This window comes from Papilio machaon, chromosome 26 (genome assembly GCF_912999745.1).
Source record: "Papilio machaon chromosome 26, ilPapMach1.1, whole genome shotgun sequence".
Lineage (NCBI taxonomy): Eukaryota > Metazoa > Arthropoda > Insecta > Lepidoptera > Papilionidae > Papilio > Papilio machaon.
In genome coordinates this window covers 944,386-971,179 of record NC_060011.1, presented here as the reverse complement: position 1 = coordinate 971,179, position 26,794 = coordinate 944,386, and the positions used below count along the sequence as shown (strand labels likewise).

General features: G+C 36.2%; 3 protein-coding genes across 3 annotated transcripts; 2 read left to right on the top strand and 1 right to left on the bottom strand.

Annotated features, from left to right (window-relative positions):
* Nucleotides 1–7,197: 7,197 nt before the first annotated feature.
* Nucleotides 7,198–10,429, top strand: LOC123722487. Its single transcript, XM_045684345.1, has 6 exons — nt 7,198–7,213; nt 7,457–7,729; nt 8,126–9,283; nt 9,386–9,694; nt 10,208–10,320; nt 10,418–10,429. Exons 1-6 carry the CDS (start codon nt 7,198–7,200, stop codon nt 10,427–10,429), a joined length of 1,881 nt encoding a protein of 626 aa, XP_045540301.1.
* On the top strand, nt 10,230–12,201 carry LOC106712787. The gene is made up of 2 exons (XM_045684489.1): nt 10,230–10,320; nt 11,154–12,201. The coding sequence occupies exon 2, from the start codon at nt 11,182–11,184 to the stop codon at nt 12,130–12,132; it is 951 nt and encodes a 316-aa protein (XP_045540445.1). The 5' UTR covers nt 10,230–10,320; nt 11,154–11,181; the 3' UTR covers nt 12,133–12,201.
* Nucleotides 12,202–15,836: 3,635 nt separating this feature from the next.
* On the bottom strand, nt 15,837–17,034 carry LOC123722486. Its single transcript, XM_045684344.1, has one exon. It carries the CDS (start codon nt 17,032–17,034, stop codon nt 16,084–16,086), a length of 951 nt encoding a protein of 316 aa, XP_045540300.1. The 3' UTR covers nt 15,837–16,083.
* Between the last annotated feature and the right edge of the window lie 9,760 nt (nt 17,035–26,794).

Below are 26,794 nucleotides of genomic sequence, written 5' to 3'. Positions count from 1 at the left end.
TTATTCCTGTCGTTCCTGAATTATCAGGACGTTTAAGAAAAACACAAAAACAGTTGAATGACGGAAAGAGCTGAAAAACAAATCTAATTTCCCCTTAAATGTCCTTGAGAAATACCACAAAAGAAAATAAAGGGAAACTCTGAGATTTAATTAAAACAAAGCTTGGAATGAACGAAAACTTCGTAAATTCTCGGTATTAAAAACAACAGTCGCTTTTATTTAGACTGGCAGATACTACCTCATTTAAAGGGTTAATTGTTAATTTAGTAATCCCTTAGTGAAGATTTAATCTAATCTATTTTCAATACAGATTAGATTAAATATTCACTAAAAGATGATATAAAAATTTATACGCTTCTTTTTTCAAGTTAAATTTTATAGTTTATTAGCAGACTGTATGAAATTTACTTATTTTTAATTGTAACCATTCCAACGAAATTCTAGACTTGTGTAAGTGATAGTAATCTAATGGAGGGGGTTGAAGCCGCGGTCGTTATCAAATGTACACTTATTAATCATAAACATCTCATTATACGTCCCCACTAAAGAGCTCGGAGCCAAGTCATAGGTGACTAGGCCATAATCAACCAGGCTGGCCAAGTGCGGGTTGGTCGACTTCTCACATATCATTAATTTCTTCTCAGATATGTGCAGCATCACGATGTTTTCCTTCACCGTAAGAACGTTTGATAAATGTACATATATAAATAAATATAGATGTACAATTATTACTCGAAAGATGTTTAGTTATTTACATTGGCAATTTGTTTTTTCTTTGCGTTGTTTAAGTAAATATTTCAACGTACCTTTTGTTTACAAAATTTACAAATTAATTTAAAACAGACATCAATATTCTGTATGTTCTATTGATATAAGGAAGGTATAAGACGTTTGCCTACAAAATGTTGACGTTAAAGTTAGCACAACGCAAATGAAAACAATAAAAGGAAAGAAACCCGGCGTGGACATTTCCGATCCCTACCAAAGGACTATTTTATAGAGGTTGCTTTACGACTTTAGGACGTGAGATCGCATTTTTTGTGACATCATATTTTAACACGAATTCAAGTTAAATAACATGTCGAAGAAATAGTACGGATATAAAACAATCATTTAAAGATTATGAAGTTGTATAAACTCAACATATTGTAGTATTATTATAGACTAGTTATCGCCCGCGACTGCGTCCTCGCGAAATAAAAAAAAACTTAATAAGTATCGTATGTGTTCTTCCATACTTTCTTCATCTATGCCAAATTTAATCGAGATCCGTCGAGCAGTTCTGAATATATATTTAAACAAACATCTATCCATGCAAATATTTGCATTTATAATTAGTAGTACTCGTATAAGAAGTACGAGTAAGATGACGTTATTTTACATCTTCACTTTAGTACGTGACTATGTAGACAGACTAAGGCTGAAATTTATAGTCGGTACTTGGACTTTGCTTAGACTCATCTTACGAGTTTGAAATTTATAGTCATATGCTAAGTTTACCTTAGACGTTTGCTTAGCAAATGCTAAGTCACCAAAATCGTTGACTTAGCGAAATCTTACACGTTTCTCGACTTCACTTTTTTATACGATAAGGTGTCAAATGAGCAGGTGACCATTTAAATTCGTTGAAATAGCGAAGCCACCGCCGCTTATGGACATACGTAATTGCAGATACGTTGCCTACATTTAATCGATGGAGGGACAGAATTTTTTTTTCCCCTTCCTAGGCGTCCACTCCTTCGTCAAATCCGCTTCCCCTTCCCATAATTTCCTTATAAGAAAAGGGTGGAATAATGAAGAGGACTAAACATAGGCCTCAGATACGCCCATTCATCAGACGAAACATGGAATTACTTCCATTTCCGCCTGTCTTCTGTGTGGTCGTGGTATTTCACCGGGCGAGCCGACCCATTCGTGCAAAAGATATTGTTGTTGCTGGTGTTTACCACTGTTCTAAGATTTCGAAGGAGTTTACTAATAGGCATTTGGTATTATATCAATATGGATTTGTCATTGTTATGGTTGTTTCGGAGTATGTGCGTGCTTTGAACCTTTTTTATATATTTTGGATTCACCTGATGACCACTCCGTTTCCAAGGATTTTGTACCTGCCTACTCTTACAAATACTTCTTTCTCGCTTCAAAGAATTTCGATTTTGCTTACGACATGGATTGCTACGATAAAATAAACAAACAAAAACCATATTCTGAACATTTAAGAAGAAATATATTTATTAATATACATATATATTTATTAAGAATATTGTTCAGGCCATGCAGGTTGTTAGTGCTACCCGATTATTCCAATTTGCGTATGTAGGTGGATAGGGAAACGTATAAATTGCGGTAGAAGTTGACTCAATTTTCTTGAAACTTTATTTATGATGATGTACAGTGTAGATTGGCTTAAGCCTGGAAAATATCCACAAACAGTCTACAACAGAAAGAAGAAAATTAGTACAAAAAATAATACCAAAGAAAAAGGTTTCTTCTAAAGTATACATGATTATTTTTATTAACAGAAAAATAAATATAATATTACTTATTGCCGGTACTGATCATATTTACCTGTTGATGCGATGTTCCAAGCTTGTTAATTTTATCTATTCGAGACAATATCCAATTTGTCCGTTCAATAAAATCCATTCGAAAATCTTTGTTAGTTCGTTAGCCAAATCCAAATGAAAGATAAAGTATGGAAAGCCCGTAAGAATGCGAGTCCAGGGTAAACGTCAAAGGATAGAATCTTTGTATGTCCAGGTAGATAAACCAAAATCCAGAAGAAATGCATAAAATGGATCTCTAGTAACCTCAACAATAACAAAATTAAATAGGTTATGGGTTTGACGTTGTCATTTACTTTGACAAGTCAAATAATCTCGTTCCTTTCTACCGTATACCTAACCATAATTTTACAAAAGTGTTAATTTAAAAATGTTAATTTCGTCGTTTTGCTTTTAATTTCGATAGCAAATTATAAATAAATACAACTATTCGATTATATTAATAAGTTAAATGATATATGGATCATGTATTTTAAATATAGTTTTTCTAAATACTGAGAAGTACCAAGAAGATAATGTGCGAATAGAAACTTTGTAAAACTCTGTTGCTTAGCAAAATCACTGTTGCCACCTCGGCTACTTCAAAATGTGCTTAAAACCTGTTATAATATGCCTAAATATACTATCTTTTTAAAAAGTCCACCAAGTATTAAATGTGGCCTATTAAAGTGGATCTGCTATACTCGTTGTTATGAATGCCGAACTAAATTATATTAAAAAATATATAATGATTACCTTGTGATTTCTTGAATACGTCTAAAATGCATCATGTTCATTTTTAAATTTTATTTATACCTATAAAAGTTAATATGGTAATAAAAATAACGATATATGCTAAATGAAGAAAAATGTGTTAAACGTACTAAAATTCTGCCAAATTTTGCATAAAATACGCTAAATTGGCAACACTGACAAAATCTCAGCCCAGAACGACTATAAATTCGAATCTGAGATAGCTTTAAGCAAATGCTTAGATGAGTTTGCCATAAGATAAACCTAAGTCAAGTCGGAGCTAAGTCCGAGTACCGACTATAAATTTCAGCCTAAGTCCCGATCAAAGGCATTAGCTTTCGTCTTCGCAGAATAAAAAAAAAGAGTGAAAAGTATCTCATGCATAATTCGAGTGTGTTATATCTGTGCCAAATTTGAATAAGATGTGTTTAGCTGTTGAGGAGCTATCGAGTGAATATGTAAATCAAACAAGTCCCACGGGAAGTGTACTCAATTCAGAGATTATAGTTAGTCTGTATGTTCTTCCAAACAAGCGTTCGAACAGAAAACAGCCGTTCTGATACCTTCTAACACACATCCATCCATCCATTTCCCTTTCTTTCTCTATATATATATAAAGGAAAGTCGTGTTAGTTACACTATTTATAACTCAAGAACGGCTGAATCGATTTGGCTGAAAATTGGTGGGCAGGTAGCTTAGAACCAGGAAACGGACATAGGATAATTTTTACCCCGTTTTCTATTTTTTATTCCGCGCGGACGGAGTCGCGGGAAAAAGCTAGTATATATATAAAAGAAAGTCGTGTTAGTTACACTATTTATAACTCAAGATCGGTCGAACTGATTTAGCTGAAAATTGATGGGGAGGTAGCTTAGAACTAGGAGACGGACATAGGAACTTTTTTATCTTGTGTGCATTTTTTTTTTATTCCGCGCGGACGGAGTCACGGGTAAAAGCTTGTTTATAATATTAGTAAGATAACTACTATCTTGATTCTAATTTCTGAGACGATCTGTAAATGTTTGTGTTGGTTTTTATTTAAACTTATTAAGCATGACCATAGTTTATTAAGCTAAAGACGACAGACGAGACAACATTGTAGAGTTTCAAACAACACCCTATATTCATAAAGTACCCAGCCTTTACAAATAACAGTGAATTTCCGTTGACGAGGCAAGACGCGGGGCGTAACCAGGTAACGACCGCATGTTTATCAACTCAGCTGGAATGGCGCACTTTACATAATTTGTGGTAAAACTGTCGCACACTAGAAGAATAGATATAAAAATGCTACTGAGCTAACAAAACTTCCCTCCTTAGTGGAAATGTATATTATTAAATAGAGTTTAATTATGTTAAAGATATAAAATTTACTAGCACAGATATCATTGACAAAGATTCGCTTTCGATGGATATGTGGATTAATGAAAATACTTAATAATAATGAAAAAAAAAAGTCAGTCAATAATTTTTTTAAATCGGTTCACTAGTTTTCGAGTTTCTAAGAAACAAACGAACAATTAAATCTTTGTACATAGCTTCATAGCATAGCTTAGCTTCAATATATCCCCAGAAAACAAATTTCGTGTCACGATTTATGTTCACGATAAACTCCGAAAATACTGAACCAATTCTTATCAAATTTTGTAAACATCTGTAATTTGGTCCAACCTGAGAGATAGAGTAGTTTTTATCTGAATTATTAATCTCTATATTTATGGCAAATTAAAGATTTGTTTTACGACTTTAGTACGTATTTATCGATTAGTTCTTTAAAATCCTAATAGATGGCGGTTTGGCATCTAAGTTGCATTATCCAGTAGATGGCCGATTTTTATGAAAATTTATATGCGTATTCAACTGATCTGAGAATCGGCTACTACTATCTACCAACAGTCTCTCTCTTTACTGTAATATTTAATTAATTCCAGTATTATTTTAAATCTTATTTATTCTATTAATTTGAGAGCTGTCAACAAAGTAAAATGTTATAGCTTAATATTAGCATGTAGTGGGCGACGAGCTTAATAAAACAATGAATAGCCTACCGCCCATTAGTGATGGATACTTGAAAGAAAAACAACTTTTATGTGGAAAGGTAGAAAAAGTAAAGCTTTCATGAAAATGATCTCATAAATTAGCTCAAAACGGTTTCTCACGTTTGCCATATAAATTGAACAAATTGAAAAATTGTTCCTTTCATTCACTCACTCATAATCGTTAACTGTGAGTACGTTAGTATAGAACTAAAACGAATTATAAGCCATCACTGACAACACTGGACTACTGGAATGAATAGTCACTTACTACACAAACGCCACCTTTCAAAGACATCGTCACTTAACATGAAATAGGATCATAGCCAAACTCTAGTTTATACTTTATAAAAATATATACTTAAGTTTTTTTTAATATTGTAAGGTTACAAACAAGCAAGCTGCCACTTTAATTAGCCGAAATAGTGAAGCGACCGCTGCCCATGGACATCTGCAATTGCATTGCATTGCAGATGCGTTGCCGTTTAATCAACGGAGGGACGCACAGAAACAGATTATTTCCCCTTCCTTCGCTAAATCCACTTCATGTTCACATCATTTCTTTAAATAATAAAACCGTGGACTAAAATTGAGGTTTAGGCTAAGCGCCATCTGCGCCCGGCCACCTCAAGCCCGGTGAAATTGTTAATGCCTCCTAAAGGCAAACAGTGACTGCTCAGTCACAAAAAAAGGAGTAAAATTAGACCTTCGACACGCACATTCATCAGACTGTAAGCGGAATTTCTTCTACTTCACGCCTGTCTTCTGTGATCGTGGTATTTCACCGGTGGACCCGACCTATTCGTGCAACCAACAAATATTATTGTTGCGGGATCTACCACTGTTAAGTATATAAAAGGGCTCTTCATATAGCACTATACAGTAGTCGTTAGAATTTTTCTATAAATATTTTGAAACCAAATTGATTGTTCTACTGTAGACCCATAAGAACTAAGAGTCGTGATAGTAATATTGTACAACACGACACGTTCTTTGTGTATAAAAAGACGTGACAAAGTCCGATGAAACTTCAACGAAACGCGGACAAACGGAAATGGTCTCATCGAGTGACGTCCACAGTTATATTACATTCCTGTTCGCGCCAATTCGCCCTTGGGATATGCGCCTGCCATTTTACGATGAGCAACGGCGTAATTTTAGGATCACCGTCATAGAATTAAGATTTGTTAATATAAATTAATTTTTAACTCTGTCATTCTGTTCGCTGTTATCGATCAACTCGCATTACACGTCTCTTCCCTCTCTGGCAAAAATTTGTTTTATTCCGTATAAAACTCACTAACTTTTACATGGTCCTTCGAGCCGGATTACATATTGTTAATAACCAGTGGAGTAAATAATTTCGTCGATTTCTACGGATTTTACGAAGATCTTGAAGAAGACATTAGTTCGTCCGGAGGTCATGTGAAGGACATCTTGAGAACAAAGAAACGGACAAACATACTCAGCACCGCACAGTGTTTAATGGAAGTTTATTAGTATTTTGTTTATTTGTGTAGTGTTGTTTAGTTTACTTTAAGATTATTTTTGTAAATTTTCAGATTTTTGCCTTTTTCCATATACAATGACCGAGGAGAGGGAATTAATTAAAAAGCGAGCGAGTTATAAAGGTCGCCTAACTGTATTTAGTAATTACATCAGCGATTTAAAGGAGCCTTTAACTTCGTCCCAGGTTAGCGAATTGAAGACCCGCGTAAGTAAAATTGATATTTTATATACAAACTACGATGAGGTCCAACTACGTTTAGAGTGTTTAGCCGACGATATTGACAGTCAAATTAGCGAACGTACCGATTTCGAGTCAATTTATTTTAAAATTGTTGCAAAGGCGCAAGACTTAATAATGCGTCATGACAATAGTGAGCAAAACAATAGCGCACTAAGTTGCAGTAGTTCACAGCGCAACAATAATATCGTTAAATTGCCTACTATACAGCTACCTAAGTTTAGTGGTTCATATGATAATTGGCTTGAGTTTAGAGACACTTTTTGTAGCTTAATACACTCGAACGATAGTATAGATAATATAAATAAGTTTCATTATCTTCGCGCATCGCTCGAAGGGACAGCCGCTGTGGTTATTCAATCTATTGAATTTTCAGCCGGTAATTACTTAATTGCTTGGAATTTGTTATGCGACCGGTTTGATAACAAAAGGCTATTGATACAGAATCATGTTGCTGCAATATTTAACATCGAGACAATTACAAAGGAGTCGAATTATATTTTAAAGCGTACAATTGATACGATAAATAAAAATGTTAGGGCTTTAGAATCGTTAGGAGAACCTGTAAGTTACTGGGATACGTTATTAATATACATAATTAGTCATAAATTAGATTCAAAAACGTATCGTGAGTGGGAGGAATATAAAGGTAGGTTGGACTGTAATACTGCCATTTCATTTCAATTATTTCTAACATTTCTTCGAAATCGTGCAGACCTTTTAGAAACTTTGGAACTATCTCGTTGTTCTCAACCTGCACAAAAGAGGACAAGCAATATTAAGAGTATGGTGTCGATTGCACAATGTCCAAAAATTCAAAATAATGAGAAGCCTTCGTTACAGTTATGTCCTAATTGTAAATGCGAACATAAATTAAGCAATTGTCCTAAGTTTTTAGAACTTAATTACGAACAGCGTTTGGAACTTTTACCCAAATTAAAGGTTTGTTTCAATTGTTTGCGGTCAGGTCACTATGCAAACAGTTGTAGAACTACGGGTTGTAAAATATGTAAAAAGCGACATAATGTTCTAATTCACATTCCAGATCTGAAGTATAAGCCAACAACTAATGTATGTTCTAACACTGAGGACCGCTCCGCACTCTCCCCTGCAAACCCGACACAAAGCAGTGACGAGCCCTCTGGTAATGTCACGTTGTCTGCTCAACTTTCAACCTACTTGCCCAACAGAACGCAGGTACTCTTAGCCACTTCCCTTATAAAAATTATCGACGACCGCGGCGGCGAGCGTCTCGCCCGCGCTGTTCTCGACAGCGGCAGCACTTCATGCCTTATTAGTGAACGATTGAAACAATCGTTAAATTTACCTACAATTAAGGTAAACGAGTCACTTTTGGGTATTAATAATTCAAAATCGCATATAGGCGAAATGTGTTGTTTACCCATTAAGTCGTTAAATGAAAACTTTTCGACAAAGATTTTCTGTTTTGTTTTGCCGAATATAACTGACGATGTGCCCAGTCAGCAAATAGTTTTAAAAGACTTAAATTTACCTAGCAACCTCTGTTTAGCGGATCCCAACTTCCACACTCCATCTTCGGTGGATTTAATTATTGGTGCGGATGTTTTCTGGGATTTATTAGGGCTACGTAAAATTAGTTTAGGAGCCGGGAAACCCGTGCTATTTGAATCTAGTCTAGGGTGGCTAGTTTCAGGCCCTTTGTGTAATAGTGGCCAAGCGCGCTCGACTTCTGACTTTAAGTCTTATTTCGTGTCGGTAAAATCAAATAATAAAGTTTCTTCGTGCAATGATTCCAGTGATGACATTCAAACCCTGTTAACGCGGTTTTGGCGCCTCGAGGAGGTCAGCCCTCAGTCTTCATCTTTCTCCGAAGAAGAGAAAATGTGCGAAGAACATTTTATCAAAAATACATCTCGTCAGGCAGACGGTCGGTTCTGTGTCAGGTTGCCACTGACGCAGTCACCTGATGTATTAGGCGGCTCGCTGCAGCGCGCCAAGCATTGTTTACTTTCTCTAGAGAGAAAATTCAAAGGGCAATCTGAATTTAAAAATAATTATATTAATTTTATGTCTGAGTACCTATCATTAGGTCATATGTCCGAATGTTCATTTGATTCACAGAAACAAGCTTACTATATCCCACATCACGGAGTAATTCGTCAGAGTAGCTCAACGACCAAACTCAGAGTTGTTTTCAACGCGAGCAGTCCCACTACTTCAGGTATTTCATTTAATGACCTTCAATTAGTAGGGCCTATCGTTCAGGATGATCTCTTGTCAATTCTTATTAGATTCCGACTTTACAAGTACGTGATATCCGCAGATGTCGAGAAGATGTATAGACAGATCGTTGTACATCCTGATGATCGACATCTTCAAAGAATTGTCTGGAGAGAAGATCCATCTGAGCCTCTGCGGACGTACGAGTTGAACACGGTCACGTATGGTACCGCCAGCGCCCCCTACCTCGCCACTAGGTGTTTAAAACAAATCGGTTTAGAGTGCAATGACGCCAACATTTCCGAAGTCATCATGCACGATTTCTATGTTGACGATTTATTAACCGGTGGCGATTCTATTCAGGAAGTGCTGGACATACGTGACAAAGTGTCAAAGGAGCTCGCGTCCGCAGGTATGCATCTCCGCAAATGGAAATCGAATGAACCTCGAGTGATTTTAAAGTCCGATGACCCCTCATTAAATTTAAACATTGGGTCCACGGAGCCTTGTAAAACATTAGGTCTCAGTTGGCTTATCGAATCAGATGATTTGCATTTTTCTACAAATAATATTAAATTAAATAAATTAACTAAGCGAGGACTACTTTCAGTCGTTTCACAAATATTCGACCCGCTAGGTCTCTTAGCTCCCTGCATTATTTCTATGAAAATATTAATACAGAAATTATGGCTTCTTAAACTTTCGTGGGACGATCCACTGCCTATAGAAATTATTAAATCGTGGAAAATAATTGCAGACAGCTTGCCTTTGTTAAGTTCTTTGCGTATTCCTCGTCTTGTACTTTGCAATAGTTATGACTCGATTGATTTACATATATTTTGTGACGCATCGCAATCTGCTTACGGTGCTTGTTTATACGTTCGTAGCACAAATAATAATGTTGTTTTGGTGCGGTTGCTTTCAGCAAAAAGTCGTGTGGCGCCTATCAAGCCCACCACGATCCCGAGACTTGAGCTGTGCGCTGCGCTCGTCGGAGTGCGCCTATACGAAAAGGTGTTACGTTCTCTACGAGTGCAAGTAAGATCAGTAACTTTTTGGACAGACTCCACTATCGTCTTAAGCTGGTTAAGAATGTTGCCGAGTAAATTACAACCGTTTGTGCGTAACCGCGTAGCCGAGATACTAGATAAAACTAGCTCACACGTTTGGCGTCATGTTCCCACTGAATTGAACCCGGCAGATTATGTCTCACGCGGTGTCACGATTGATAAGATACGCGATCTCGACATGTGGTGGTCAGGCCCTCAGTTTCTGAAGAATGATATGTCTTCTTGGCCAAAAAATGTTACGTCAAATGAGCGATTACCTGAAACGCGTACTAAAATTACTTTAATTAATAATTACTCTAATAGACCTTTAATCAATTTCGAACGTTTTTCTAATTTTGTAAGATTACAACGCACCATGGCGTATGTATTAAGATTCATTAATATTTGTAAGAAACAGCGTCCACCAACACAATTTCTAACCAATGATGAACTTCAAAATTCTTTAATTGTTTTATTAAAATTATCACAAATCGAGTCATTCAATGAATACAATATTTTATTGCAGAATAAGCGCTTGCCCGCAAAGAACCATCTATTGAAATTTAATCCGTTTTTAGACAATAACAAATTAATGCGTGTCGGCGGTCGCTTAGATAATTCATTGTTTTCTTATGAAAAGAAACATCCTATTTTATTACAGTCCACTCATCATTTAACAAAAATACTTTTTAAATATATGCATGTTAAATTTTTACATGCTGGCCCTCGTTTATTATTGACGTCAATTAGATAAACTTATTGGCCAATCGGTGGTCTAAATTTAGCTAAACGAACTTTTCGTAATTGTCATTTATGTTGTAGATTTAAGGGAAAGGTAGTGAATCCTATCATGGGTAACCTGCCGCAGCGACGTGTGACCGCGAGTGGCTATCCCTTCGAGACCGTTGGCATCGACTACGCCGGACCTATCATGTCAGCCAGTCGACAAGGACGCGGCTGTAAACTTGTCAAAGTATATATTATTGTTTTCGTGTGTTTCGCTACTAAGGCCATGCACATTGAGTTAGTAGGTGATTTGACAAGTAATAATTTTATGTCGGCTCTTCGTCGATTTATGTCACGTCGCGGCAAACCTAAACACATTTATTCCGATAACGGGACCTCATTCGTAGGTGCGTATAATGAAATCGGTCGTTTTATTAAAAGTTGTAACAATTCGCTGCCTGGTGACCTAGCTCCTGAAGGTATTAATTTCCATTTCCTACCTCCTCACGCCCCTCATTTCGGTGGTCTATGGGAGGCAGGCGTTAAATCTGTAAAGTTCCATCTTAAACGAATTCTTGGTAATTGTAACCTCACATACGAGGAATTAAACACTGTGCTGGTCCAAATTGAGGCAGTTCTCAACTCACGTCCGCTAACGCCGCTCTCAGCAGATCCTAGCGACCTGCTTCCATTGACGCCGGGACACTTCCTCATCGGCCGCCCAATCACCGCGCTGCCGACTGACTGCTACGAGCGACACGTCACAGGAACACTGAGCCGATACCAACATTTGGAGCAACTCCGCCAACATTTTTGGCGCAGATGGAGCAAAGAGTATATATCGGAACTTCAGTTGAGGACGAAATGGCGCTCCGATCTAAACCCTTTACAGGAAGGTGTCCTCGTCATCCTGAAAGAGGACAATCTACCGCCGCTGAAATGGCGGCTGGGTCGAGTCGTGGCAGTCCATCCCGGAGCGGACGGAGTATCCCGTGTGGCTGACGTGCGGACTGCGACAGGAGTCGTACGCCGCGCTTTTAGCAAGATCTGCCCGCTGCCTCAAGACGACATCTAGTTCTGTTGAAGGACGAGCCTTCAACGCCCGGGGGCATGTTCGCGCCAATTCGCCCTTGGGATATGCGCCTGCCATTTTACGATGAGCAACGGCGTAATTTTAGGATCACCGTCATAGAATTAAGATTTGTTAATATAAATTAATTTTTAACTCTGTCATTCTGTTCGCTGTTATCGATCAACTCGCATTACACGTCTCTTCCCTCTCTGGCAAAAATTTGTTTTATTCCGTATAAAACTCACTAACTTTTACATTCCTTTGTACATACTAACTTTAGCCCGCGACTTTGCTTACATTAATGTCTTGAAAAAAGTAATAATATTAATTAAATCAGAATCATCCGTATGAAACGGTGATCTATACAATTGATAAAATTGGACGTTGTTTTCGACGTAAATCTAGCTTTTGAGATTTTGTCTGTCTGTCCGCAAATCCGTATTTTCTTAATGATCTCCGAAACGGATGGACTTTTGCGGGCATATATATAGACTACTTTCTTTTTTCTTTTTTTTAAATCCACGCAAAATTTTGAAATGGTCTACAAGAAAAACGTTTAGAATTTTCAATTGTAGATTATATTATTTAAAAGTAATAAAAACTATTACATGTAGAACTGGCTACAGGCAGCCTGCCTTTAATTGGCCTTAAATCGGCCATAAGTGGCAAAAGTCCAGATGAAAAACTATCACATAAATAATATGTACTGATATTTTGAAACTAAACCATTCATGACACAAAAGTTTATGTATTAACAACGATAAATAAATATTTATTACGTTCCGAATATTATTTGTGGATGTAAATTCAGTTTGTAAAGGACCATTGCCACACAACTATTAAATTGTGCTGCGATTTTTTTTTTATATACAAGGTATTAAACTACGAAACGGTTTTAGTTATCTAGTAACAGCCTCGTTAAATGGTATTTCGCTATACTTTTTTTTAATCCCTGTATCTATAAAGGTGCGGTATGCATGTGAGTTTATGCATTTCAATACCATTGTGACCGACTGCAGCTTATACAAGTGAACCAATTTTGACGGATGTGACGTCATTCCATTCCTATTCATGTCCTAATATAAGAGGGATAAAGTAAGTCGGTTATTTATAATCTAAAAACAGTTTTATAAACGTTACGTAATAAGTGACTAAACAATAATAAAAGCACTGTATAAAATGAAATATACATATGAATAAATTGCAGAGTCTGTAGTATTGAAAAAACGTTCACATGATTTATTACCGTTGCTGGTAATGAAAAAAAATTTTTAGTCTTTTTGTCTATCAATTAGGCTACATTTGTTCCAGGTAATATCTGGAACGGCTGGACCTATTTTGTCAGGACTTTGACGGGAAGGTAGCTGACACACGCAACCATGTTTTAGTCTACATTTTTTAATTCTGCACTGACGATGTAGGTGGCGACCGTTAGTTGAAAATAAATTTTCCATTTGTCCCTTTAAATAAATCGTTAAAATGTTTAAGGATTATGAATATTTACCTCTTGCTATTTTCTATTCGATTATTACGTGAAGAAATAAATACATTACAAATGAAATTTTATATAAACATTCGTGTTATATTAAATTACAGTAAGACATAAAACGTACCCTCGAATTTGACCCTTTCTTTTATTCATGGCTCACATATTGTAAGGGATTTTTCCAAACAATATGTAAATATTGAAAGACAACACGTGTAAGGAATTATTGTATTACATTTCACAATAACAAAATTATAAAGTGCGGTTATATACAGCTGTGTGGTATAAGAAATAGTGTTAATAATTTCAAAAGGTCAATAAACCCAAATGACGCTTTGTCTTGACCATTTGACACTCAAAAGAATGTCAATCAAATGTCACGTAATTGTCAAAACCGATTCAATCGTTTAGGCATACAAACAAACCGACATACATAAACAAACTTACATACGCGCAAAGAACATTACCCTCTTGTGAGTCATCACGCGTTCATAATATAACCAGCTGTTGGCAAAAAGGAATTAAAAATCAATCGAGTTATAAATATAGCCTATGTCACTCCGGTATAATGTAGCTTACCAACAGTGAAAGAATTTTTTAAAATTGATTCACTATTTTCGGAGCCTATTCAATGCAAAAAAAAAACAAACAATAAATTCAATTTCTCTCTTTATACTATTATTATAGATAATATTATTTCGCACATCTTACTAATATTATAAACTAGCTTTTACCCGCGACTTCGTCCGCGCGGAATAAAACAAATGTACACAAGATAAAAAAAGTTCCTATGTCCGTCTCCTAGTTCTAAGCTACCTCCCCGTCAATTTTCAGCTAAATCATTTCGACCGATCTTGTGTTATAAATAGTGTAACTAACACGACTTTCTTTTTAGCCGACTTCATATATTATACTAGCTGTCGCCCGCGACTCCGTCCGCGCGCAGTTAATAAGCTTATATGACACGTTCGTAGATTTACTATAGCAGCGCCATCTATTGATTACTTACTCAACCCAGTCGAAAGGTATCGACATCTGTTAGAATCATTTGGAGTTAACAGATAATTGTGACTGTCAAATAATAACAGACAAATAATTAGCAATAAATTAAAATTGCGACTATAATTTAAGATTTAAACTATCCTATCTCTCAAGTTGGATCGAACTGCACATGGTGTGCGAATTTTATTATAATCGGTTAAGTGGTTTAGGAGTCCATTGAGGACAAACATTGTGACACGAGATTTATATATATTAAGATATAGATTCGTAAGCTTAGATGAATGGATGTTAGAAAATATCTCAAGAACGGCTGCATAGATGTCGTTCATTTGTCGGAAAAAACACATTGTCTACTATTTGTATAAAATAAATAAAGTTATACTATTTTAATAAAATACAACGCATTATTAATAGTAATTTCATGCAATTTTATTGTTGAAAAACATAATAAAATACGAATACGTTTTGATTTGTTACATCAATAAAAAATATACATATATTACCAGAGAAATTGATAGCAACGACGATGCAATAAAAATTAACATTTTATTGCATTGAACGAAATTAGTTATACGTATTTTATAGCACGTTATAGTAACAGCGTCGGTAGATCAGGGGTTAAGCACTTGACTTGCATTCTGCAGGTCCTGAGTTCCAATCCCGCCATGTACCAATGTATTTTTCGATTTACATATGTAAATTTTACCGATGTTATTAGGGTGAAGGAAAACATCGTGATGCAATATCTGAGAAGTTCAATGATATGTGTGAAGTCATCCTGAACTGGACCAGCGAGGTTGACTGTGGTCTAGTCACCCCTAACTTAGGATAGGCTCGGAGCCCCTTGGTGGGTATGTATAGTGAGCTGATGATGTTTCATTGCATTGAAATAAATTAGTTATACGTATTTTATAGCACGAAATATAACACATATCGATATCTTGTTAATACGAACGAAAACTCTGTAACCATTTTTATGAAAATTGCGTGTACAGATGAAAGTGAAATTTGACACAAGTCAAATTTATATTGAGAAGTAGTACATTAAGTTATTTATAATGAAAAAGAAACATTTATTACAAACAACATCAAAAGGTTATTGAGTTTCATTGAAGAGTTGGACTAGCTGGAGTAAATCCGAGACATGCTCACGCGGAAAATACGCGCTGGCCGTGGTTTTGCGAAAAAATCGAACCCATACAACTATGACACTCTGTAAAAGTTAGTGAGTTTTATACGGAATAAAACAAATTTTTGCCAGAGAGGGAAGAGACGTATAATGCGAGTTGATCGATAACAGCGAACAGAATCACGTAGTTAAAAATTAATTTGGATTAACAAAATTCTTAATTCTAGACGGTAATCCTAAAATTACGCCGTTGCTCGTCGTAAAATGGTAGGCGTTGTGAAACGGCGAATTGGCGCGAACATGCCCCCGGGCGTTGAAGGCTCGTCCTTCAACAAAACTAGATGTCGTCTTGAGGCAGCGGGCAGATCTTGCTAAAAGCGCGGCGTACGACTCCTGTCGCAGTCCGCACGTCAGCCACACGGGATACTCCGTCCGCTCCGGGATGGACTGCCACGACTCGACCCAGCCGCCATTTCAGCGGCGGTAGATTGTCCTCCTTCAGGATGACGAGGACACCTTCCTGTAAAGGGTTTAGATCAGAGCGCCATTTCGTCCTCAACTGAAGTTCCGATATATACTCTTTGCTCCATCTGCGCCAAAAATGTTGGCGGAGTTGCTCCAAATGTTGGTATCGGCTCAGTGTTCCTGTGACGTGTTGCTCGTAGCAGTCAGTCGGCAGCGCGGTGAGAGGGCGGCCGATGAGGAAGTGTCCCGGCGTCAACGGAAGTAGGTCGCTAGGATCTGCTGAGAGCGGCGTTAGTGGACGTGAGTTGAGAACTGCCTCAATTTGGACCAGCACAGTGTTTAATTCCTCGTATGTGAGGTTACAATTACCAAGAATTCGTTTAAGATGGAACTTTACAGATTTAACGCCTGCCTCCCATAGACCACCGAAATGAGGGGCGTGAGGAGGTAGGAAATGGAAATTAATACCTTCAGGAGCTAGGTCACCAGGCAGCGAATTGTTACAACTTTTAATAAAACGACCGATTTCATTATACGCACCTACGAATGAGGTCCCGTTATCGGAATAAATGTGTTTAGGTTTGCCGCGACGTAACATAAATCGACGAAGAGCCGACATAAAATTATTACTTGTCAAATCACCTACTAACTCAATGTGCATGGCCTTAGTAGCGAAACACACGAAAACAATAATATAAACTTTGACAAGTTTACAGCCGCGTCCTTGTCGACTGGCTGACATGATAGGTCCGGCGTAGTCGATGCCAACTGTCTCGAAAGGATAGCCACTCGCGGTCACACGTCGCTGCGGCAGGTTACCCATGATAGGATTCACTACCTTTCCTTTAAATCTACAACATAAATGACAATTACGAAAAGTTCGTTTAGCTAAATTTAGACCACCGATTGGCCAGTAAGTTTCTCTAATTGAAGTCAATAATAAACGAGGGCCAGCATGTAGAAGTTTTACATGCATATATTTAAATAGTATTTTTGTTAAATGATGAGTGGACTGTAATAAAATAGGATGTTTCTTTTCATAAGAAAACAATGAATTATCTAAGCGACCGCCGACACGCATTACTTTGTTATTGTCTAAAACAGATTAAATTTTAAGAGATGATTCTTTGCGGGCAAGCGCTTATTCTGCAATAAAATATTGTATTCATTGAATGACTCGATTTGTGATAATTTTAATAAAACAATTAAAGAACTTTGAAGTTCATCATTGGTTAGAAATTGTGTTGGTGGACGCTGTTTCTTACAAATATTAATGAATCTTAATACATACGCCATGGTGCGTTGTAATCTTACAAAATTAGAAAAACGTTCGAAATTGATTAAAGGTCTATTAGAGTAATTATTAATTAAAGTAATTTCAGTACGCGTTTCAGGTAAATACTCATTTGCCGTTACATTTTTCGGCCAAGAAGAAATATCATTCTTCAGGAACTGAGGGCCTGACCACCACATGTCGAGATCGCGTATCTTTTCAATAGTGACACCGCGTGAGACATAATCTGCCGGGTTCAATTCAGTGGGAACATGACGCCAAACGTGTGAGCTAGTTTTATCTAATATTTCGGCTGCGCGGTTACGCACAAACGGTTGTAATTTACTTGGCAACATTCTTAACCAGCCTAAGACGATAGTGGAGTCTGTCCAAAAAGTAACTGATCTTACTTGCACTCGTAGAGAACGTAACACCTTTTCGTATAGGCGCACTCCGACGAGCGCAGCGCACAGCTCGAGTCTCGGGATCGTGGTGGGCTTTATAGGCGCCACACGACTTTTTGCTGAAAACAACCGCACCAAAACAACATTATTACTTGAACTACGAACGTATAAACAAGCGCCGTAGGCAGATTGCGATGCGTCACAAAAAATATGCAAATCAATCGAGTCGTAACTATTGCAAAGTACAAGACGAGGAATACGCAAAGAACTTAACAGAGGCAAGCTGTCTGCAATTATTTGCCACGATTTAATAATTTCTATAGGCAGTGGGTCGTCCCACGAAAGTTTAAGAAGCCATAATTTTTGCATTAATATTTTCATGGAAATAATGCAGGGAGCTAAGAGACCAAGCGGGTCGAATATTTGTGAAATGACTGAAAGTAATCCTCGCTTAGTTAATTTATTTAATTTAATATTATTTGTAGAAAAATGCAAATCATCTGATTCGATAAGCCAACTGAGACCTAATGTTTTACAAGGCTCCGTGGACCCAATGTTTAAATTTAATGAGGGGTCATCGGACTTTAAAATCACTTGAGGTTCATTCGATTTCCATTTGCGGAGATGCATACCTGCGGACGCGAGCTCCTTTGACACTTTGTCACGTATGTCCAGCACTTCCTGAATAGAATCGCCACCGGTTAATAAATCGTCAACATAGAAATCGTGCATGATGACTTCGGAAATGTTGGCGTCATTGCACTCTAAACCGATTTGTTTTAAACACCTAGTGGCGAGGTAGGGGGCGCTGGCGGTGCCATACGTGACCGTGTTCAACTCGTACGTCCGCAGAGGCTCGGATGGATCTTCTCTCCAGACAATTCTTTGCAGATGTCGATCATCAGGATGTACAACGATCTGTCGATACATCTTCTCGACATCTGCGGATATCACGTACTTGTAAAGTCGGAATCTAATAAGAATTGACAAGAGATCATCCTGAACGATAGGCCCTACTAACTGAAGGTCATTAAATGAAATACCTGAAGTAGTGGGACTGCTCGCGTTGAAAACAACTCTGAGTTTAGTCGTTGAGCTACTCTGACGAATTACTCCGTGATGTGGAATATAGTAAGCTTGTCTCTGTGAATCAAATGAGCATTCAGACATATGACCTAATGATAGGTACTCAGACATAAAATTAATATAATTATTTTTAAATTCGGATTGTCCTTTGAATTTTCTCTCTAGAGAAAGTAAACAATGCTTGGCGCGCTGCAGCGAGCCGCCTAATACATCAGGTGACTGCGTCAGTGGCAACCTGACACAGAACCGACCGTCTGCTTGACGAGATGTATTTTTGATAAAATGTTCTTCGCACATTTTCTCTTCTTCGGAGAAAGATGAAGACTGAGGGCTGACCTCCTCGAGGCGCCAAAACCGCGTTAACAGGGTTTGAATGTCATCACTGGAATCATTGCACGAAGAAACATTATTATTTGATTTTACCGACACGAAATAAGACTTAAAGTCAGAAGTCGAGCGCGCTTGGCCACTATTACACAAAGGGCCTGAAACTAGCCACCCTAGACTAGATTCAAATAGCACGGGTTTCCCGGCTCCTAAACTAATTTTACGTAGCCCTAATAAATCCCAGAAAACATCCGCACCAATAATTAAATCCACCGAAGATGGAGTGTGGAAGTTGGGATCCGCTAAACAGAGGTTGCTAGGTAAATTTAAGTCTTTTAAAACTATTTGCTGACTGGGCACATCGTCAGTTATATTCGGCAAAACAAAACAGAAAATCTTTGTCGAAAAGTTTTCATTTAACGATTTAAGGGGTAAACAACACATTTCGCCTATATGCGATTTTGAATTATTTATACCCAGAAGTGACTCGTTTACCTTAATTGTAGGTAAATTTAACGATTGTTTCAATCGTTCACTAATAAGGCATGAAGTGCTGCCGCTGTCGAGAACAGCGCGGGCGAGACGCTCGCCGCCGCGGTCGTCGATAATTTTTATAAGGGAAGTGGCTAAGAGTACCTGCGTTCTGTTGGGCAAGTAGGTTGAAAGTTGAGCAGACAACGTGACATTACCAGAGGGCTCGTCACTGCTTTGTGTCGGGTTTGCAGGGGAGAGTGCGGAGCGGTCCTCAGTGTTAGAACATACATTAGTTGTTGGCTTATACTTCAGATCTGGAATGTGAATTAGAACATTATGTCGCTTTTTACATATTTTACAACCCGTAGTTCTACAACTGTTTGCATAGTGACCTGACCGCAAACAATTGAAACAAACCTTTAATTTGGGTAAAAGTTCCAAACGCTGTTCGTAATTAAGTTCTAAAAACTTAGGACAATTGCTTAATTTATGTTCGCATTTACAATTAGGACATAACTGTAACGAAGGCTTCTCATTATTTTGAATTTTTGGACATTGTGCAATCGACACCATACTCTTAATATTGCTTGTCCTCTTTTGTGCAGGTTGAGAACAACGAGATAGTTCCAAAGTTTCTAAAAGGTCTGCACGATTTCGAAGAAATGTTAGAAATAATTGAAATGAAATGGCAGTATTACAGTCCAACCTACCTTTATATTCCTCCCACTCACGATACGTTTTTGAATCTAATTTATGACTAATTATGTATATTAATAACGTATCCCAGTAACTTACAGGTTCTCCTAACGATTCTAAAGCCCTAACATTTTTATTTATCGTATCAATTGTACGCTTTAAAATATAATTCGACTCCTTTGTAATTGTCTCGATGTTAAATATTGCAGCAACATGATTCTGTATCAATAGCCTTTTGTTATCAAACCGGTCGCATAACAAATTCCAAGCAATTAAGTAATTACCGGCTGAAAATTCAATAGATTGAATAACCACAGCGGCTGTCCCTTCGAGCGATGCGCGAAGATAATGAAACTTATTTATATTATCTATACTATCGTTCGAGTGTATTAAGCTACAAAAAGTGTCTCTAAACTCAAGCCAATTGTCATATGAACCACTAAACTTAGGTAGCTGTATAGTAGGCAATTTAACGATATTATTGTTGCGTTGTGGACTACTGGAACTTAGTGCGCTATTGTCTTGCTCACTATTGTCATGACGCATTATTAAGTCTTGCGCCTTTGCAACAATTTTAAAATAAATTGACTCGAAATCGGTACGTTCACTAATTTGACTGTCAATATCGTCGGCTAAACACTCTAAACGTAGTTGGACCTCATCGTAGTTTGTATATAAAATATCAATTTTACTTACGCGGGTCTTCAATTCGCTAACCTGGGACGAAGTTAAAGGCTCCTTTAAATCGCTGATGTAATTACTAAATACAGTTAGGCGACCTTTATAACTCGCTCGCTTTTTAATTAATTCCCTCTCCTCGGTCATTGTATATGGAAAAAGGCAAAAATCTGAAAATTTACAAAAATAATCTTAAAGTAAACTAAACAACACTACACAAATAATCAAAATATTAATAAACTTCCATTAAACACTGTGCGGTGCTGAGTATGTTTGTCCGTTTCTTTGTTCTCAAGATGTCCTTCACACGACCTCTGTACGAACTAATGTCTTCTTCAAGATCTTCGTAAAAGCCGTAGAAATCGACGAAATTATTTACTCCACTGGTTATTAACAATATATAATTTGGCTCGAAGCTGACCATGTAAAAGTTAGTGAGTTTTATACGGAATAAAACAAATTTTTGCCAGAGAGGGAAGAGACGTATAATGCGAGTTGATCGATAACAGCGAACAGAATCACGTAGTTAAAAATTAATTTGGATTAACAAAATTCTTAATTCTAGACGGTAATCCTAAAATTACGCCGTTGCTCGTCGTAAAATGGTAGGCGTTGTGAAACGGCGAATTGGCGCGAACACACTCCACCAAGAATACGACTCGAATGAGACCTTGCTCTCCAAAACGAATTCAGGCGTTTTTGCTACAGGAATATATATTTTTTTTTTATTAATTACTAGCTTTTACCCGCGACTCTGTCCGCGCGGAATAAAAAATAGAAAACGGGGTAAATATTATTCCATGTCCTTTTCCTGGTTCTAAGCTACCTGCCCACCAATTTTCAGTCAAATCGATTCAGCCGTTCTTGAGTGTAACTAACACGACTTTCTTTTATATATATAGATTAGTTAACCTTTTAAACTAATGAAGTTAGAAATTAAAGATGAATAATTGGCATAAAAATGACCGACCGACGTGACCACAGCAAGCAAAAACATAGAACACGAGTAGTCTTTTATTAATGACTTATCTTTTCCATCCATTATTTCAGAACTAGTGAGGTTATGTTTATAAAGAAAATTAAATATGAAGGAAAATTGTTTGGTCAATATTTTCTATGAAAGTCCATTACAAAAGAAGTTGCAGAAAGATTTATTTGTGTACGCTCACCTCCTGAAAGCTAAATAATAATTTTCCTGAAATATTGGAAAAGGAAATACTACGTATTCGAATAGCAATCAATTATAATTTAGTTTTACTCACACAAAAAATAATAAGAAAATATTTGTAAGTTATTATTCTTGGGATTTCGTATATCTTATATATAAAATTCTCGTGTCACAGTTTTCGTTCCCGTACTCCTCCGAAACGGCTTGACCGATTCTCATGAAATTTTGTGAGCATATTCAGTAGGTCTGAGAATCGGCCAACATCTATTTTTCATACCCGTATTAAGCTTTTTTAACTGCACGCTGACGGAGTCGCGGGCGACAGCTATCTTATATAAAAAAAAAATCGTGTCACAATGTTTGTTACCATACTCCTCTGAAACGGCTTGACCGATTATTATGAAATTTTATAAACATATCCAGTAGGTCTGAGAATAGGCTACTATCTATTTTTCATACTCCTATTAAGTTTTTTTAACTGAGCGTGGGCAGAGTCGCAGGCGACAGCATTCACACGCTTTATATTCTCAACGCCATTGCTGAATAATCTAAAAAATATATAGATTCGGTAAACAAGATTTAAATATTTATTTTAATATGAATTTTAAAGTTCTAAAAATTTTTATAAAAATAATTTCTGAACGAAAAGTATACTTCTTCAAAGATTTATGATAGATCGAAAAGTGAAGTTATTTAAATGTACCTAACAAATTCCAGTTACATTTTTATTTATAAAAAGTAAGCTATTGCCAGAGAATTTGTCCGCGGGGAATTAAAAATAAATAATAAAAAGCCTATGTGTTCTTCCAGACTATGTTCTACATCTGTGCCAAATAACATCAAGATCCATTCAGCCATTCCGGAGATACCTTCGAACAAACATTCATCCATCTAACCTTTCGCATTTATAATATTAGTAAGATAAATACCTCAATATTTTTTCATATATTTTAACCCTAACTTTAGCTCTTTGGGGTGCATTTTATAACCCTTATTACCTATATGTTAAAGGAACGTGAATAACCCGTCCACCACAAAACGCGTTATAACCGCACTATAAAATCAAGCGCTAGATAACCTATTTCTATAGTCGGGTTATGTCCTTTTAGATCGTTATTGGTAATTCAATTAAGCCTCTCATTTAGAATTCTATTTGAACTTTAACAATGTCGGAATTACACTATAGTTCTACATGAGGACGTTTATCATTGTAAACTAGCTGTCGCCCGCGACTCCGTCGCGCGGAATTCTTCAAGACTATGTTGTAACATCCATTCATCAAAACATTTGCATTTATAATATTAGTAAGATTTATGATTTTTATATGAACTAGTATAAAATTAAATTATCTCTTTTTTATATTTACATTAAATAGGCTTAAACTAGCGTTCGTAGCAGCTCGTAGTACTTCGTAGAACTTCCCTCGCTAAGATAAATTAATAACGTCACAGCGTAGCAGCCATCAAAGCTACGAGATATGAAAATTCAATAGACGGATTAGACGCAAAGTATATCTTGTAATCTAATTTGAAAAATATAATATTTTATATATGCAAAGAGAGATTACGAAATATGTAACACATTTCATTAAATATATTAGAAATTTTCAAACCTCAATAACAAAAAAATTGTAAAAAAAATTTAATTATTATAATTTATACGTTGTCTTCATGTCAAATCTCCTTCTTTTTTTATTTGTCTATTTTCGTCCAGTCTATCTCCCCTTCTATTATATTAAAGAACTAAGGATTACTATTAAGGCTTTTATTTAACAGTAACACAAAATAAATCATTCCATCAAAAAAAAAACGATCTCTACAAACTCTACATTTGTGGGGTATCTCTTGAATTACACGAAATTTATCTCAATTGCTGAATTAGGGTGGAGTTAGTGAGCGGTATTTATTTAAACCGTCGTTAAATTATACAAGACGAAATTTAGTTGGCGTCTTCCGCGATCGGTGCCTTTTGTGTTCAGTTATCTAACGATGCCTCTAAGAAACAAAGGAAAAACGGATTGAATGTTAAAACCATGTTTAAGACCTTATCTTTTGTTATTATTACGGCCATAGACACTCCAAATGGATACTTACAATCATTTAGAGTAGATTTTAAAACAATATTTTAGAGTAGATTCTTAAACAAAATCTACTCTAATATATAATAAAGGATCTTCCTTAGTGATATATTGATTCGGATTGGGGTAATATAGTATTTTGAAGAGTTACAATTACCCTACGTTACTCAGGGTGAAAGAAGCATTGTAATAGTGTAAGTGTAAAAAACTACTGCACCGATTGTTTTTGTAATCGGTGCAGTAGTTTTTTAGTGTATACGTCACAAATAAATATATTTAATTTTCATAATAGTGTAGAAACGCATAAAAATATAGATATCTCTTTACATATTCTAAAGAAAAAAGACTAATAAATTAAATTTAAAAAATAAAAGATTTAATTCAAATTATTCTTTCCCTTTTTAAGATTAAGTTACAAGTCGCAATCTGAGATTAACATTAGAGTGGCTGTAGGATATATCACCGCGTGGGTAATCTCACCCGGGCTCTATCTTGATACTGTTTAAACTCAATAAAGACTCTCTTTAAATTTGTACTGGTACTAAGTAAATACATCTACGTAAAATAATACAAGGAATTCAAAACAACAATTGTGTTTTGAAATCGTGGATTATATAAAATAAGTGAAGGAAACGTGACCCAGTTTAAAAAAAAATGTACATAGTTACAACTTATGTAAATACCTATAAATATATTTTAAATAAATATTTACATTTATAATACTACTTCATAAATCATCCTCAAAAATATTCAACATAAGAGAAGGCTTTTAATTATAAATTCCTACAACTTCTTCAAGTGAACGCCATTCAGAAGTGTTAAGCAATTTTGTACCATCTTTATGACACTTCGGAAGTTTCATCGTCTATTATTTTCAACGAAAGTTTTAACCGAATTCTTCAACTTTTGTTTAACTTTACAACTTAAATTCTTTAAGCTACTTCACAAAGATGACACGATAATATTCTACGATATATCTAATATATAAAATTCTCGTGTCACAGTTTTCGTTCCCGTACTCCTCCGAAACGGCTTGACCGATTCTCATGAAATTTTGTGAGCATATTCAGTAGGTCTGAGAATCGGCCAACATCTATTTTTCATAACCCCCCCCCCCATTTTTTTTTTCAATTTCAAGAAGGCAAAATCAATTAAAACACAGAAGGAAAATCACGATTCCAAATAACCATTACGCTTTATGAGGGGTGTTTTAATGCGTTGGGACTAACATACTCTTACTATCCCTCTTTCAGCTTCTAACTAATGTACCATATTAATTACGTCTTTGTATGCTATAAAGATCTTAGAACTCGAATAATAAGGATTTTTGATCGAATAACATGGAGGCAAATTTATAGTTAACGTTGGCAGACTTCGGTATGCTTTGCCCCAAACATTGTCGGACCTAGAAGACGGAGTCCGCAGTGTTAAAGACCTTATAAAATTTGTAAATACTTTCTCTTGTTAATATTATATGTTTTTGTTGTTGTTATTGTCTTGTACATGTATTTGTAATTATGTTGTAAGTAGTTTTCTATGGGACTGACGTGTTCATAAGAACCAAAGTCCCTATAAAAAAACATTATATTTAGTGGATTTCAACAATTCTATCATCATCAGCTCACTATACATCCCCACTGAGAGGCTCGGAGCCTACCCCATGTTAGGGTCACTGGGCCATAGTCAACGCTGGCGCAGTGCAGGTTGACTTCACATATATCTTTGAATTTCTTCTCAGATATGTGCAGGTTGACACGATGTTTTCCTTCACCTTAAGAACGTCAGATAAATGTACATATGTAAATCGAGAAAAACACATTGGTACATGACGGGATTCGAACCCAGGACCTGCAGATTACAAGTCAAGTGCTTAACCCCTCAGCCACCAACGCCCTTACAAATTCAAAAATTCTATAATAAGGTCATTTGATTTAATTGTTTTTAATAAATTAACTACTTGAGTATTGAATTTTTTAATTGTTACAAGTTCATTCCATTGAAACTATGTATATTTAGTCATGGTGTCAGTTGGATTTATTGTTCTTTTTTTACTAATCACTAGACTTTGTTAAAAGTCCAAAACTTTTTATTTATTCCTTTATGATGTACCAAAAATGTCAATTTTAATTTTGTGCGCATTCTCTTGAGAAATCAGTTAGCGTTTCCGTTCACGAGCCACGATTCCAATTTTACGCAAATTGGATTTGTTGCGTAATCTGAATTTTAATTGTCTATTTAAGAATGGCTGTAACGTAAATCCTTCATACGTTGATCTTTTACTAAACGACACGTTTAAATCTCCTCGTCTTATTACAGTTTAATATTTTATTTCTATAGATTAAAACACTTATAGTTCTTATATTTTTCAATTTACTTTTTATATCTATATACGATAATTTT